This window comes from Mobula birostris, chromosome 1 (assembly GCF_030028105.1).
Source record: "Mobula birostris isolate sMobBir1 chromosome 1, sMobBir1.hap1, whole genome shotgun sequence".
NCBI lineage: Eukaryota > Metazoa > Chordata > Chondrichthyes > Myliobatiformes > Myliobatidae > Mobula > Mobula birostris.
The window spans coordinates 222,200,845-222,218,693 of NC_092370.1; the positions used below are offsets into that span (position 1 = coordinate 222,200,845).

The 17,849-nt window shown below is 47.0% G+C and overlaps 1 protein-coding gene across 5 annotated transcripts in view; it reads left to right on the top strand.

Moving 5' to 3' along the window:
• The window catches only part of LOC140205041 (nesprin-2-like), a 209,158-nt gene that overhangs the window by 152,933 nt on the left and 38,376 nt on the right, over nt 1-17,849 (top strand). For all 5 annotated transcript variants that reach the window (XM_072272150.1, XM_072272167.1, XM_072272130.1 and 2 more), the window contains 3 exons: nt 15,664-15,826; nt 16,723-16,919; nt 17,579-17,729. In XM_072272150.1, the coding sequence (XP_072128251.1) occupies nt 15,664-15,826; nt 16,723-16,919; nt 17,579-17,729 (511 nt within the window). The remainder of the gene's footprint in view (nt 1-15,663; nt 15,827-16,722; nt 16,920-17,578; nt 17,730-17,849) is intronic.

Sequence of the window (17,849 nt, forward strand, 5' to 3'; positions counted from 1 at the left end):
GGTACTGAGGGAGGGTCACTCTGTGGGAAGGGTGGTACTGAGGGAGGGTCACTCTGTGGGAAGGGTGGTACTGAGGGAGGGTCACATTGTGGGAGGGATGGTACTGTGGGAGAGGTGACACTGAGGGAGGGATGGTACGGTGGGAGAGGTGGTACTGTGGAAGGGTGACACTGGGAGGGGGGGAACTGAGGGAGGTTCACACTCTCAATGGTACTGACTTGCACAGTGAGTGACGTATAGCTTCTTGCTCCTGCATTACGGGGTTAGCTTTGTGTATGAGCTGCATGCATCACTGCAGATCTAACTGAGGGATCGGACGGGGCTGAAAGCTGCCATCTGTCCTCTCCCAGCTGATACTCGGTCTGGCCTGGTGAATAGACCAGGGCTGTCTGAGAGGAAAGACGCACAGAAAGCCTGGTGGACTTTGGGGCATGTTTGCTCAGCAGCCTGTAATCCTCTATTGTGGGATAAGCCTGTCGAGGCAGCTTTACACAGCTGACATCTGTTGCACTTGCCAGCGGCCTCACTGATGCATTGCTGGGAGGTGGGAGTGTTCCTGAGGGGTGAATCCCACCCTGTGCCCTGAGGCAACAGCTGAGGGAGTGGTATCTCAACATCTGGCAGAAGCAAATCTACCCACAGTTGGTGCTGGGACACCGATCCTTTTACACACACGCAGTCCCTGTTGTATGCACAATCCACATTATATGCACTGTCTGTGTTACACACGCGTGAATTCCTGTTACACACACACAGGCAGCCTGTCCTGGGGTTAGAAGTCTGTCCTCGTGAGTGGCTGGGAGGGTGGGTGCAAGGGAGGAAAGGGGTTGTTTGGCTGTTGTTTTGATTTCAGAGTCAGAATCAGGTTTAATATCACTGACATATCTTGTGAAACTTGTTGTTATGCAGCAACAGTGCAGTGCAATACACACTAACAACTGTAAACTATAGTAAATGTATATAGTATAAAGTTAAATAAGTAGTGCCAAAAGAGGGAAAAAAGTTTATGGGTTGAATGTCCATTCTTAAGTTGGATGGCGGAGTGGAAGAAGCTATTCCTGAATTGTTGAGGCTCCTGTACCACCTCCCTAATGGTAACAATGAGAAGAGGTTATGTCCTGACAGGGGTCCTTAATGATGGATGGTGCCTTTTTGAGGCATCGCTCCTTGAAGATGTCCTGGATGCTGGGGAGGCTGGTGCCCACGATGGAGCTGACTGAGTTTACAACTTTCAAACAGCTTATTTCGACCGTGTGCCGTGACCCCCCGCCCCCCATACCAGACGGTGATGCGGCCAGTTAGAATGCTCTCCATGGTACATCTGTAGAAATTTGCAAGTGTCATTCGTGACATATTAAATCTCTTCAAACTCCCAATGAAATATAGCCGATGTCAGGATATAACGAGCGCGGTGGATAGAGGGGAATAGATGGATATTATTTACCTGGAATTCCAGAAGGCATTCGATAAGGTGCCACATAAAAGACTTATCTGTAAGATAAGGATGCATAGAGAGGGGGGTGATATATTAGCATGGATAGAGAATCGGTTAACTAATAGAAAGCAGAGAGTTGGGGTAGATGGGTGTTTCTCTGGTTGGCAATCAGTGGTGAGTGGTGTGCCACAGAGGTCAGTGCTGGGCCCGCAGCTGTTTACGATATACATTAACGATCTGGAAGAGTGGACCGAGTGTAGTGTATCTAAGTTTGCTGATGATACTAAATTAAGTGGAAAAGCAAATTGTGCAGAAGATACGGAGAGTCTGCAGAGAGATATAGATAGGTTAAGTGAGTGGGCAAGGGTATGGCAGATGGAGTACAATGTTGGTAAATGCGAGGTCATCCACCTTGGAAGGGAAAATGGAAGATCAGATTACGTATTATTTAAATGGTAAAGAACTGCAGCACGCTGCTGTGCAGAGGGACTTGGGAGTGTTTGTGCATGAATCACAAGAGGTTGGTTTGCAGGTGCAGCAGGTTATCAAGAAGGCAAAGAGAATATTGTCCTTCATTGCTAGAAGGATTGAATTTAAGAGCAGAGAGGTTATGCTGCAACTGGAGAGGGTACTGGTGAGGCTACACCTGGAGTACTGCAGTTCTGGTCTCCTTACATGAGGAAGGATATACTGGCTTTGAAAGCTGCGCAGAGGAGGTTCACCAAGTTGATTCCAGAGATAAGAGGGTTGGACTATGAGGAGAGATTGAGTCGCCTGGGTCTATACTTGCTGGAATTCAGAAGAATGAGAGGAGATCTTATAGAAACATATAAAATTATGTAAAGGATAGACAAGATAGAGGCAGGAAAGTTATTTCCACTGATTGGTGAGACTAGGAATAGGGGACATAGCCTCAAGATTCGGGAGAGTAGATTTAGGATGGAGATGAGGAGGAACTGCTTTTCCCAGAGAGTGGTGAACCTGGGGAATTCTCAGCCCAATGGAGCAGTGGAGGCTACCTCAGTAAATATATTTAACACAAGGTTGGATAGATTTTTGCATAGTAGGGTTATGGGGAAAAGACAGGTAGGTGGAGATGAGTCCATGGCCAGATCAGCCATGATCTTATTGAATGGCGGAGCATGTCCGATGGGTCAGATGGCCTATTCCTGCTCCTATTTCTTATGGTATTATGTTCTTTTTTGTAACTGCATTGATATGTTGGGCCCCAGATAGATCCTCAGTGATGTTGACACCCAGAAGCTTGAAATTGTTCACTCCCTCCATTTCTGATCCTTCCGCGAGGACTGGTGTGTGTTTCCTCATCTTAACCTTTCTGAAGCCCACAATCAATTCTTTGGTCTTACTGACACTGAGTGCAAGGTTGTTGCTGCGACACCACTCAACCAGCTGATCGATCTCGCTCCTGTACGCCCTCCCATCACCATCTGAAACTCTGCCAACAATAGTTGTGTTGTTGGCAAATTTATAGATTTGTTGCTGTTGTTGTGTTATTGTTGTTTGTGTCATTCTGATAAACATTGTGGGCGTGTGGGATGACATGTGGGCTGCCCCCAGCACATCCTTGGGTGCCTTGGTTGTTAACGCATACGACGCATTCACTGTATGTTTCCGATGTACATGTGATAAATAAATGAATCTGACCTGATCTGATCCCGACTTCCTCCTCGATCTTCCCACCCCTCTCCCAGTCGTGACCTGGAGTGCCCACTCGGAATGTCGACGGTTTCTCTGCACAGTCCGCTGAGGTCCTCCCAGCTGGGCTTGTTTCTCCTGGAGTGAGGGGACACCTGACAGGTGCATAACATTATCAGAGGCAGAGATAGGGTAGACAGTCAGATACTTTTTCCCCATGGGAGGAATGTCAAAGACAAGGGGAATATAAGCTGTGAGGAATGAGGTTTAAAGGGATTGAAGGATGGGTTTACAAGGATTAGATGTTTAGAAGTAAGTTTACAGAGAAAATTTACAAGGATCTTGTCAGGACCTGAGGTCCTGAGTTTTAGGAAAAGGTTGAACCAGGTTAGGACTTTATTCCCTGGACGTAGGAGAATGAGGGGAGATTTAATAGAGGTATCCAAAATGATGAGGAGTATAGATAGGATGAATGCAAGCAGGCTTTTTCCATTGATGTTGAATGAGACTAGAACTAGACATCATAGGTTAAAAGACTGACAAACAACTAATGTGCAAAAGAAACTGGTGGAATCAAATACAGTCACTATGTTTAAGAGGCATTTAGACCATAAGACATAGCAGAATTAGACCATTTGGCCCATCGAGTCTGCTTCATCATCCCATCATGTCTGATTTACTATCCCCCTCAACCCCATTCTCCTGCCTTCTCTTCGTAACCTTTGATGCCCTGACTAATCAAGAACCTTTGAACCTCCACTGTAAATATACTCAGTGACTTGCCCCCCACAGCATTCTGTGGCAATGAATTCCACAGATTCACCACCCTCTGACTAAGCAAATTCCTCCTCATCACTGTTCTAAATGGACGTCCCTCTATTCTGAGGTTGTGCCTTCTGGTCCTAGATTCACCCACTATAGGAAACATCTTCTCCACATCCACTCTGTCAAGGCCTTTCAATATCCAATAGGTTTCATAGAAAATATAGAAGAGTACAGCACAGGTACAGGCCATTCAGCCCACAATGTTGTGCTGAGCCAGAAAAAAGCAAATCAAAAACACCCAAACACTAATCCCTCCTATCTACACCATGTCCATATCTCTCCATCTTCCTTACATCCATGTACCTATTCAAACATCTCTTAAAAATCTCTAATCTTAATCTACCTCTACCACCATACCAGCCAACACATTCCAGGCACCCACAACTCTCTGAGTAAAAAAAAACTTACTCTTCACATCCCTCTTGAACCTATACCCTCTCACCTTCAATGCATGCCCTCCGGTATTAGACATTTCAACCCTGGGAAACAGATACTCTCTGTCGACTCTATCTTTGCCTCTCCTAATCTTGTAAACCTCTATCAGATCTCCCCTCAGCCTCTGACGCTCCAGAGAAAACAACCCAAGCTTATCCAGCCAGAATCTCTGCTCAGCAGCGCTGTTAAGGATCTTGCCCTGAACAGCGTACTCTATCCTTGCGCTTTCCCTGCCAAGGTGCAGCACCTCAAGTTTATCTGGGTTAAACTTCAACTGCTATTTCTCTGATCATATTTGCAACTGATCTATATTGCTCTGTATTCTTTGCTATTCTTCTACTCTGTCCACAGCTCCACCAATCTTGGCAACATCTGCAAACTTACTAATCTACATTTTCATCCAGGTCACTTATATACATCACAAATAGCTGAGGTCCTAGCACAGATCCCTGCGGAACCCCACTAACTATAGACTTCCAGCTCGAACAAGTCCCTTCAACCACTATGCTGTCTCCTATGCGCAAGTCAGTTCTGAATCCAAACAGCCAATTCACTGGAGATCCCATGCATCTTAAACTTCTAGATTAGCCTTCCATGAGGGACTTTGTCAGACATCTTACTAAAATCATTGTACACAATATCCATTGCCTACCCTTTCTCTTCACCTTGTCAAAAAACTCAAACAAGTTGTTAAGACATGACCTGCCATGCACAAAGCCATGCTGGCTTTTCCTAATTAGGTTACGGTTTTTCAAATGCTGATATATCCTGTCCCTAAAACTTTTTCTCCTGCAATTTCCCTACAAATGACACAAGACTCACAGGTTTACAATTCCCAGGATTTTCCCTTGTTCCCTTCTTAAATAGAGAAACAACATTATCCACTCGCCAGTCCTCCAGGACCTCGCCTGTGCCTAGAGAAGACACAAAGACGCTGCTCTGGTCATGGGCTCAGCAATCTCGTCTTTTGCCTCCTTGAATAACCTGGGGTAAATCCCATTAGGCCCTGGGGACCTATCTACCTTAATACTCATTAGGAGACCCAACACTTCCTCCTCATTGACCTCTAAACGCCCTAATATATTTATACACTAAGCTCTGATCTCCTGGTCTCCCATGTCCTTTACTTTGGTAAATACTGAAGCAAAGTACTCATTAAGTACCTCACTCACATTCCCTGCATCCAAACAAATGTTCCCCCCTTTATCCTTGAATGGTCTTACTCTCTCTCAAGTTATTCTTTTATTCTTGATGTATGTATAGAATCCCTTGGGATTGTCTTTAACACTACTTGCCAAGGACTTTACATGGCCCCTCCTGGCTTTCCTAATTCCACCTTGAGTTCTTTTCTGGCTTCCTTATACTCCTCGCGCTCCGTTTGATCCTGAGTTCCGAAGCTTTACATACTTTTCCTTTTTCTTCTTGACTAAATTCACCACCTGTCTGGACATAAACATGAGCGAATCTGCAGATGCTAGAAATCCGAGCAACACACACAAAATACTGGAGGAACTCAGCAGGCCAAGCAGCATCTATGGAAAAGAGTGCAGTCGACATCTCAGCCCAAAATGTCGACTGTACTCTTTTCCATAGATGCTGCCTGACCTGCTGAGTTCCTCCAGCGTTTTGTGAGTGTTACCTCTCTGGATGTCCAAGGCTCCCTTATCTTTCCATCCCTGTCCTTCCTTCTAACAGGAACATACCTTTCCTGTATTCTGTGCAATTGATCTTTAAACACCCTCCACATGTCTGATGTGGACTTGCCAGAAAAAAGGTGTTCCCAATTAACTCACCTTACTTTCTGCCTAATGCCCTCATAATTTGCTCTAGTGCAATTTAAAGTTCTCCCACAAGAACCATACCTATCCTTGTCTATAGCTGGCCTGAAAGTTAAAGAGTTGTAGTCACTGCCCCCTAACCGTTCATCCACTGAAAGTTCAGTCACTTGACCAGGCTCACTACCCAGCACCAGGTCCAATGCGGCCCCTCCTCTCAATGGACCATCCACATATTGATTTAACAAACCTTCCTGGACACACTTAAAAAATCCTGCCCCATCTGAACTCCTTGCGCTAAGAAGGTCCCAGTTTATATTAAGGAAGTTGAAATTCCCCATGACAACATCCCTATTATTTAACATGTTTCCTTAATCTGATTACATATCTGTTTCTACAATGTTCTGGTGGCTATTAGGGGGTCTGTAGTACAATCCCATCAGTGTGATTGCACCCTTCCTATCTGTGAGTTCTACCCAAGCAGACTCAGTATCTGACCCCTCCATTCTGTCTCCCCAAGTATGGCTGTGATATTGTCCTTGATTAGTAGTTCAACTCTATCCACCACACCTCCCCCCCTTACTTCTTCCTCTATCTTTTCTAAAACTTTGAAAACCGGATACAATTAATCACACTTTCCTGCCCCTCTCTCAACCAAGTTTCAGTAATGGCTACAGCTTTGTAGTTCCATGTACTGATCCATGCTCTTAAGTTCATCACCCTTACCCATAATACTCCTAGCATTAAAATAGACACACTTCAAACTATCCGACTCACCATACCTGTTATTTCAATTTTGCCTTTCAATACTTTCCTTCCAGTCCAATCCTTCCCTTAATGACCTGAGGTCTCAGGTTCCCAGCCCCCTGCAAAACTAGTTTAAACTCTCCCGAGTAGCATCTGCAGACTTCGTGGCTAGGATATTGGTTCCCCTCGAGTTCAAGTGCAACCCGTCCCTCTTGTATGGTCACCCCTTCCCCAGAAAAGGTTCCAATGATCCAAGAACTTGAAGCCCTGTCCCCTACACCATCTCTGCAGCTAGTCCTTCATATGTGTGATCTCTCCATTCCTACCTGCACTAGATCCCCCTCATTCCTCTTAACTCCAGCAAGTTACAGGCCCAAAGACAACCAGCACACCTCATACTTCCACCCTTTTATTCCTGAATTATTCTCGTGAACCTCCTCTAGACCCTCTTCAATGCTAGCACACCCTTTCTTAGATAAGGGGTCCAAAACTGCTCTCAATACTCCAAGTGTGGTCTGACCAATGTCTTATAAAGCCTCAGCATAACATCCTTGTTTGTTTTTCTAGTCCTCTCGAAATGAATGCTAACATTATATTTGTCTTCCCTACCACTGTCTCAACCTGCAAGTTAACCTGTAGGGAATCCTGCACATGACTTCAAAGTCCCTTAGCACCTCTGATTTTTGAATTTTCTCCGCGTTTAGAAAATAATCTAGGCGTTTATACGTCCCATCAAAGTACATGACCATACACTTCCCTACACTATATTCCATCTGCCACATCTTTGCCCATTCTCCAAATCTGTAAGTCTTTTTCCAGCCTCACTGCCTCCTCAACACTACCTACCCCTCCACCTATCTTCATATTGTATGTAAGCCTGGCCACAATGCCATCAATTCTGTCATTCAAATCACTGGCATATAACACAAAAATAGCGGTCCCAACATAGACCCCTGTGGAACACTACTAGTCACTGGCAACCAACCAGAAAAGGTCCCCTCTATTCCCACTCTTTGCCTGCTGCCAGTCAGCAAATCTTCTATCCATGCTAGTGTCTTTCCTGTCATACCATGGGCTCTAATCTTGTTATGCAGCCTCATGTGCGGCACCTGTCAAAGGCCTTCTGCAAATCCAAGTACTCAACATCCACCAATTCTCCTTTGTCTATCCTGCTTGTTATTACCTCAAAGAATTCCAACAGATTTCTCAGGCAAGATTTTCCCTTAAGGAAACCATGCTGACTACAGTCTATTTTATCATGTGTCTCCAAGTACCTTGAAATCTCATTGTTAATAATAGACTCCAATATCTTATGAAACAATGATTTCAGGCTAACTGGCCTATCGTTTCCTTTCTTTTATCTCCCTCCTTTCTTAGAGTGGAGTGACATTTGCAATTTTCCAGTCCTTCAGAACCATTCCAGAACCTAGTGATTTTTGAAAGATCATTTCTGATGCCTCCACAATCTCTTCAGCTACCTCTTTCAGACCCTAGGGTGTAGTCCATTTGGTCCAGGTGACTCATCTACCTTCAGACATTTCGGCTTCCCAAGCACTTTGTCCTTAGTAATAGTAACTACATTCACTTCTGTAGCCTGACACTGAAATTTCTGGCATACTGCTAGAGTCTTCCTCAGTGAAGTCTGATGCAAAATACTTATTCAGTTTGTCTGCCATTTTCTTGCTCCCATTACTAACTCACCAGCGTCACTTTTCAGCGGTCCGATATCCACTCTTGCCTCTCTTTTATTCTTAGTATATCTGAAAAAAACTTTTGCTATTGTCTTTTATATTATTGGCTAGCTTACCTTCATATTTCACCTTTTCTCTCCTTATGGTTTTTTTAGTTGCCTTCTGTTCATTTTTTAAAATCTTCCCAATCTTCTAACTTCCCAGTAATTTTTGTTATACTATATGTCCTCTCTTTTCCTCTAATGCTGTCTTTGTCACCCACAGTTGCCTCATCCTCCCTTTAGAATATTTCTTCATCTTTTGGATGTATTTTTCCTGCACCTTCCAAATGCCCCCAGAAGCTCCAGCCATTGCTGCTCTGCCATCATCCCTGCTACTGTCCCCTTCCAATCAACTTTGGCCAGCTCCTCTCTCATGCCTCTATAATTCCCTTTACTCCACTTTAATATTGATACATCTGACTTTAGATTCTCCCTCCCAAACTGTAGGGTGAATTCTATTGTATTATGATCACTCCCTCCTCAAGGTATTTTTAAACATTAAGTTCTCTAATCAAATCAGGTTCATTACACAAACAACCAATCCAGAATTGTCTTTTCTCCTTGTTGTCTCAACAACAAGCTACTCTAAAAAAAAGTCATCTCCTATGCATTCCACAAATACCTTATTTTGGGATTCTGCACCAACCTAATTTTCCCAATCTACCTAATTATTGGAATCCCCTATGTCTATTGTAACATTGCCCTTTTAACATGCCTTTTCTATCCTCCATTGTAATTTATATCTCACATCCTGTCTATTGTTCAGAGGTCTGTAAATACCTCCCATCAGGGACTTTTTACCTTTGCAGTTTACTAACTCTACTCACAAGGTTTCTACATCTACCAATCCTATATCAGCTCTTTTTAAGGATTTGATTTCAATTTTTATCAACAGGCCACACCACCCTCTCTGCCTACCTGCCTGACCTTTCGATATAATTTGTATCCTTGGATGTTAAGCTCCCAATGATGATCTTCTTTCGGCCATGACTCAGTGATACCCACAGTGTCATACCAGCCAATCTCTAAATGCGCTACAAGATCATCTACCTTATTCTGTATACTGTGTACATTCAAACATAACACCTTCAGGCCTGTATTCATCGCCCTTTTTGATTTTGCCCCCATATGCACTTCAACTTATCCCACTGACATTTGCCCTTTCATCTCCCTGTCCTTCCTCACGGTCTCACCACAACTGCATCTTCTTGTATACCAACTGCCCCATTCTCATCCCTATCACTCCAGACCCCATCCCCCTCCCAATTAGTTTAAATTCCAAATTAGACAGAAACTAAGTAGGCACAGTTTAGGAAGGTATGGATCTAAGGCAGGCAAATGTGATTAGTGTTGCTAGGCAACGTGATCAGCATGTACAATGTGGGCCAAAGGGCGGCCTCCTGTGCTGTAACTGCTCTGTGAGGCCAGAACACCAGAGGAAACCAGCAGGGTCACGAGGAGGGACGTGCAAACTCCACACAGACAGTACCTGGGTCAGCATCAGAGCACTGAGGCAGTGGCTCGAACCAGATGGGCCAAAGGTTGTGTGTGTGTGTGTGTGTGTGTGTGTGTGTGTGTGTGTGTGTGTGTGTGTGTGTGCGCGCGCGCACACAGTTTGTCTCCTTTTGCATATTGGTTGTTTGTTAGTCTTGCTTATAATTTTTCATAAATTCTATTGTATTTCTTTATTTTCCTGTAAATGACAGGCTAGATGCAGGAAGATTGTCCCCGATATTGGAGAAGTCCAGAACGAGGGGTCACAGTTTGAGGATAAAGGGGAAGCCTTTTAGGACCGAGATTAGGAAAAACTTCTTCACACAGAGAGTGGTGAATCTGTGGAATTCTCTGCCTCAGGAAACAGTTGAGGCCAGTTCATTGGCTATATTTAAGAGGGAGTTAGATATGGCCCATGTGGCTAAAGGGATCAGGGGCTATGGAGGGAAGGCAGGTACAGGGTTCTGAGTTGGATGATCAGCCATGATCATACTGAATGGCGGTGCAGGCTCAAAGGACTGAATGGCCTACTCCTGCACCTATTTTCTATATTTCTATGTAAATGCCTGTAAGAAAATGAATCTCTAGGCCGTATGTAGTAACAAAGGTACTTTGATAATAAATTGACTTTGACCTTTGTGTGTCTGTGTCTTTCTGAGTGTGTCTGTGTGAGTGTGCCCGTGTCTCTGAGTGTGGGTTTATGTGTGATTGTGTCTCTGAATGTGTGAGTGTGTCTGCGTCTGTGTGTGTGTCCATGTCTCTGAGTGTGGGTTTGATTGTCTCTTTCTCTGGGAGTGTGCGAGTATGTATGTGTCCCTGTGTGTGTGCGCTGTACATGTTGACAGGGCTGGTCCTGCCCCGTGGTACACAGCCGCTGACAGTTGCTGGGCTCAGCTATCTGCTGTGGCGCTACTGTAAGCCACTACCTTCCCCGGCGCTGGGCTCTGTCGCGGCGTTGCCGACTGCACATTGTGGGTGTCTGACCGACCGCCTCTCTGCTGCCACGGTGATCAGGACCCGCTGCCCTTTGTCATCCGGCTGGTCTGCTCTCTGATGTAACCTGAGAGGGCAGGGGGAGGGTGTGTTGGGGGTTGGGTGTAGTGTTCCCTGTGTGAGTACACAGATGATCGCTGCCTGCCAGTGAGGCCCCTTTCCTCTCTCGTTCCGCTGCTCCCGACCAGGTACCACCTGGATGCTGCAGCTTGATCCGGGGGCCAGACGGTAAGCACTGCCTCCGGTGCACGGGCACGGCCTCCGCGAGCAATGCCGGGTGCACCGTCCGGCAGCTTTCATTGTGCTCTGTGTGTGTGTGTGTATAGGGTAACGACCATGTGTGATCTGGGTTATTCTGCTTCCTACTGTGTGTGTGTGTGTATACGTGTACGGCTGTGTGTCTGCATTATGTTTGCATTGTTCTTATCTGGAGTGTGGGTGTGTTTACCTACGGCGCAACGTCCAGGTGTGATCTGGGTGTGTGTGTCTGTATTACCAGTTAGTATTGCTCTTACCGTGTGTGTGTGTGTGTGTGTGTGTGTGTGTGTGTGTGTGTGTGTGTGTGTATATATATATGTATATATATATATACACAAGGTAATAATATTTGTGTGTGTGTATTATCTGTCTGTGTGTAATCTGTGTCTGTGTGTGTCTATCTGGACCCATGCACTCGTGTGTACTGATAGTATGTACGCATGTGTGTGTACAAATTAATGTCTATAATAAGAATCAGATTTATTATCACTGGCTAATATGATGTGAACTTGTTTTGTGACAGCAGTACAGTACAAAGGTATAAAATTACTATGAATATATGTTTGTGTGTATACAGTTTATATCTGTGAGTAATCTGTATGTATACATCTGTGTGCATAGATCTCATCCCTTCTCTTCTCCTCACCTGCCTATCACCTCCCACTGGTGCCCCTCCTCATTCCCTTTCTCCCATGGTCCTCTCTTCTGTCCTATCAGATTCCTTCTTCTTCAGACCTTTACCTTTTCCACCTATCACTTCCCAGCTTCTCACTTCATCAACCCCTCCCCCACCCACCCACCTTCCCCCTCACCTGGTCTCACCTATCACCCACCAGGTTATACTCCTCCCCCCCCCCACCACCTTATTCTGGTTTCTGCTCCTTTCCCTTTCCTTTCCTTTCCTTGTGAAGAGTCTCAGCCTGAAATATCAACCCTTCCATGCTGCCTGACCTTTGTGTGTTGTTCAAGATTTCCAGCATCTGCAGAATCTTTTGTTTGTTTGTGAATGTATATATATATATATATATATATATATACACACACACATATATATGTGTGTGTGAGAGAGAGAGAAAGAGAAAAAGAAAAAGGAGTCATACTCCTGAGTGCTCACACACACATGCCCACCCCACTATCACCCTGCCTCGGGGGAGGAGCGGGAGTGGGGTAGGTTGTACCTGGTGAGATTGTGGGCTGGGAAGGGCATTCCTCCAAGGCTGTACCTTCCAGGCTGAGCAGTTGTCACTGTGGGACAGTGAGCTCAGGGCAGGGTCCGTGGGAGGGGACTGGTCAATGGAGCGAGGGCGGCTGATCTCGCTCATAGCCCAGATTCCGCACTGTCGCTTCATTATAGGAAACTTCAGAGAGGGTGCAGAGAAGATTTACCAGGATCCTGCCTGGGTTCGAGAGCATGTCCTTTGAGGATAGGTTGAGTGAGCTGGAGCTTTTCTCTTTGGAGTGAAGGAGGATGAGAGGTGACTTGATAAAGGTGTAACAGATGATAAGAGGCATCGATTGAGTGGGATAGCCAAAGACTTTTTCCCAGGGTGGAAATGGTTAATATGGGGGGGGGAGTAATTTTAAGGTGATTGGGGAAAAGTATAGGTGGATGTCAGAATTAAATTCTTCACACAGTGGTGAATGTGTGGTGGTAGAGGAAGATGCATTTGGGACACTTAAAGAGACTTAAATAGGCACTTGGATGATAGGAAAATGGAGGGAGTGCTGTGTGAGATGGAAGGGTTAAATTTATCTTAGAGCAGGTTAAAAGGTTGGCACAACATTGAGGGCTGAAGGGCCTGGACTGTACCATACTGTTCTATCTTCTGTGTTCTCTCAAGAGAGGACAGATTTGCTGGCGGTGTTTTGGCCCAGTTTGCCACTGGGGAGGGACAGGATGGAGAGCTGGCGGAAGTGTACATGCAGGGGAGATGCTGCGGTGATGTGACAGGGAGCCACCTCCCTTCTGGTGGTGGTTTTGAGGTATCACCTTCTGAAGGTGTCCTGGATGCAGGCGAGGCCCATGATAGAGCTGTCTGAGTGTGCAACTTTCTGAAGGTTTTTCTAATCCTGTACAATGGCCCCTCCATACCAGACGGTGATGCATCCAGTTACAATTCTTTCCACAGAACAACTGTAGAAACTTGCTAGCGTCTTTAGTGACCTACCAAGTATCCTCAAACTCCTAATGAAATATAGCCACTGTCATGTCTTCTTTGTAATTGTACCAATATGTTGGGACCAGGATAGATTCTCAGAGATGTTGACACCATGAACTCCAAATGCTCACCCTTTCCATTGCCGATCCCTCAATGTAGACTGATGTGTGTTCCTTCAACTTCCCTTTCCTGAAGTCCATGATCAGTTCCTTGGTCTTACGACATTTTGTAAAAGGTTGTTGTTTCAACACTACTCTACTAGCTGATCTATCTCGCTCCTGTTCACCTCCTCATGACAATCTGAAATTCTGCAACCATAGTTGTGTCATTGTTAGATCTATAGATGGTGGTGGTGCAGAGAGAGTAGAGCAGTGGGCTAAGCAGGCGTCTTTGAGGTGCACCAGAGTTAATTGCCAGCAAGGAGGAGATGTTATTTCCAGTCTGCACTAACTGGTCTCCCGATGAGGAAGTCAAGGATCCAGTTGCAGAGGGAGGTACAGAGGCCCAGGTTTTTGGAGGTTGTTGATTAGAATTGAGGGTATGATGGTGTTGAACGCTGAGCTGTAATCAATAAATAGCAACCTGACATAGATATTGCTACCATGCAGGTGATCCAAGGTTGACTGGAGAGCCAGTGAGATTGCATCTACTGTAGACTTATTGTGGTAATAGGCATATTGCATCTGGGCCAGTTCTTTGCTTAGGCAGGAATTGATTCTGACCATCACCAACCTCACAAAGCACTTTATGATTAGATCTGGGTGCCACTGGGTGATAGTCATTGGGTACTGGTATGATTGTCACCCATTTGAAGTAGGTGGGAACCTCCTACTGCAGCAGTGAGGGACTGAAGATATCCTTGTACACTCCAGCCAGTTGGTTGGCACGGGTTTTCAGAGCCCTACCAGGTAGACCATCAGGGCCTGGCGCCTTGTTGCAGTTGTGTAAGTCATTGGTGAGGCTATACTGGGAATACTGTGCACAGTTTTGATCACCCGTTTCGGGAAAGACAGGGAAAGAGTGCAGAAAAGATTTATGATGATGCCAGGACTTGAGAGCCTGAATTATCGGGAGAGGCTGGCCAGGCCTAGATCTTCATTCCTTGGAGTGTAGGAGAATGAGGGACGACTTTACTGAGGTTTCTAATATCATGAGGTGGATGGTACAAGTCTTTTCCCCAGTCCAAAACTACGGGGCGTAGGTTTAGGGTGAGAGGAGAAAGAAGGACCTGAGAAGGCAGCTTTTCCAAACACAGGGTGGTGTGCACATGGTATGAGCTGCCTGGGGAAGTGCTTTAGGCTGGTGCAATAATATCATTTAAAAACTTTGATAGGTACATGCAAGGACAGGAATGGGAGCAAATTGGGACTAGCTGGGTGGGAACCATGGATAGGATAGACTGATTGGGCCAAAGGGCCTGTATCCGTGTTGTACTCTTTTAATATATAAAAAAAAAATCAAAAAATTCACTTGTGAGCCGCCTTCGCTCCAGGGAAAACAGTCCCAGCCTGTCCAAAACCTCTCAAGGGTGAATCCTCCCTGGTCCCACTCTTGTCGCATCACCCCTACCACCTGGTGCAATTGGGCAGGTACCCGGGATGGAGAAGAGAGCAGTTGTGGAGAGCTCTCACAAGCAGCTGATTGGTTGATGGCGGGCTCCTCCCCTAGATCTGTGAGTTTCATAAAACATAGAACAGAACAGCGCAGTACAGGTCCTTCAACCCACGATGTGCTGATCAATCTAACCCTCCCCTCCTACATGGCCCTCCATTTTTCTATCATCCATGTGCCTATCTGAGAGTCTCTTAAATGTCCCTAATGTATCTGCCTCTATCACCACACTCTGTGTAAAAGTGTACCTCTGATATTCCCTCTATACTTCCTTCTCTGGGTGTCCATTCTATCTATGCCTCTTATTATCTTATACACCTCTATCAAATCGCCTTTCATTCTCCTTTCCAAAGAGAAAAGCCCTAGCCTGCTCAGCCTCTTCTCCTAAGACATGCTCTCTAACCCAGGCAGCATCCTGGTAAAGCTCCTCTGCACTCTCTAAAGCCTCCATCTGCTTTCTCTATTGAGACAATGAGAGATCAGGAGTTCCTGATCATGGGAAGCCCACTCACTGGCTGTGCTGTGACCTGCTCCTTCCCCCAGGGTGAGCACGCTGATGGAGAGGCGGATGTCGGTGCAGAATCTGGATGGAGAGATGAGCTGCCTACGTTCCTGGCTGGCCCATATTGAGGCTGAACTCTCCAAGCCTCTCATCTACACCGTCTGCGATGACCAGGAGATCGAGCGCAAGCTGGCCGAGCAACAGGTGTGTGGGCTTGAAAACGGCAGACCATTTAGCTCACCTTGAACATGTCACTCTTAGCCCTTCACGGCCTCAGGAAGGGGGGCAGGGGGAGACTCTGATAACTGGAGCCATTTGTAAAGGCTCAAGTCATCCCTGCTGGTGTTCTGTGGGCTCTGGGTGAAGTTTGGGACCAATAACAGGGTAGATGGTAGGGAGGGAGGGAAGGAAGGAAGTGGTGGGACCAAGGGAGGGGAGGAAGGAAGCAAGGATGAGGGAGAGTCAAGCTGGAGGAAAAGGCTGGGATGGGGAGGGCTTCATTCTGGAGAGAAGGATGTTGGAGAGGGATATATGTTGGGGGATGGATATAGGGGAGCATGTGTTCCAGGGAAGTTTGTGTCGGAAGTCAGGCAAGGGGGGCCATGGGGGTTAGAGATGGAAGCTGGACTGTTGAGGGAAGTCTGCTTGGTAGACCTGTCAGGAGGGGTTGGAAAAGGACATATTGGAGTAGGGAATGCGAAGAGGGTGCGTGGAGTGTTGGTGCAAAGCTGGTGAAGGCTGAGTGACAGGGATGTATGTTGGGGGTGGGCCCCTGATGTGCACAGAACCGTAACCCACATTGCAGACTCTTGCTGTGCACTTACCCCGTCATGACGTGGACTTGCTGTGCCCAGCTGCGAACTTCTGCTGTGGGTTGTCTCCTCCCCACTCCAGTACAAAATCTTGCTGTGTCCTTCTTCACCTCCCCCCAATGCAAACTCTTGCTGTGCACTCTCTTTGCCCCCTGCCCCCACCGTGTGGACTCTTGCTGTGCACTGTCTCCGCCCTCACCCATCCCCAGTGTGGAGCGCTTGCTGTGTGCTGTTCCTTCCCCCGTTCGGACTCCTATTGACCCCTGCCCCCTGCCGCCCTCGGTACAGGAGCTGCAGAGGGACATCGACCACCACGCCGCGGGGGTGGAGTCAGTGCTGCAACGGAGCAACGGGATCCTGCTTTGTGCCGAAGCCGAGGCCGATGTTGATGCCGAGACCGAATGTGACTCCCTGAGACAGAGCAGCAGCAGCCTGGACCGGCGCTGGCGCAACATCTGCGCCCTGTCGCTGCAGCGGCGAATGCGGTAGGCAGGGGTTTTAGGAGGAGGTTGCAGTCGGGGGGTAGTTGATGAATGGGGAGGGGGATTGTGATGGTAGGAGTAGATGAGTAGGGTATTTATGAATGGGGAGAATCGGTGCGGGGTGATAGGTGGGTGCTGGTTTGTGTCAGTGAGTGTGGGGTGATAGGTGGGGGCTTGTGACAGTGAGGGTGGGGGTCAGTGTGGGTGGGTCGGCAGATTCAGGTTGGGCTGAAGGGCTTGTTTCTGTGTCGTGCTGGTCTCTCTGAGAGTGTTGTCTCTCCGGTGGTGCTGGTTGTTTGAGTCTGTATTTCTCAGCGTTTAGGAGAATGAAGGGTGGACTCACTCTCACCGGGAATATTCTGAGGCGGGGGTGGGTGGGGGTGAGGGAGCAACAAGTAGGGGCTGGGATGTTTCCACCAGTGGAACCTTGTTACAAGCCAAGGAGCATCACTATAAACACAGCAGGGGGAATTGGAGCCATAACGTTTTGGGCTGGGGTCATGGTGTCTGGAATGAGGTCACAGGGCTGGGTTGGGGTCATGGGTAAGTGGGGTCGGTGTTGTCTGGGGTGAGGGTATCGGCAGGTTGTGATGTTCCGGAACAGGGCCAGGGTAATGGTTTGTCATTGCGTTCGTGGGGTCATGCTTCTGCCTCACCTGCAGAATCGAGGAGACGTGGCGAATGTGGCAGAAGATTCTGGACGATTACTCACACTTCGAGGAGTGGCTGCGGGGGGCGGAGGAGACAGCCGCTCACCCCAACACCTCCCTCATCCCCTACAGCCTCGCCAAGGACGAGCTGAAGAAGTACGAGGTGAGAAGGAGGATGGAGAAGGGGTGAGGAGGTCCGGGGGGGGTGGGGGGTGGCGGAGTTAGATCCCTTGGATGCAGGAGAAGCGAGGAGTGGTGGGGGGGGAAGCTGTGGATGAGGGAC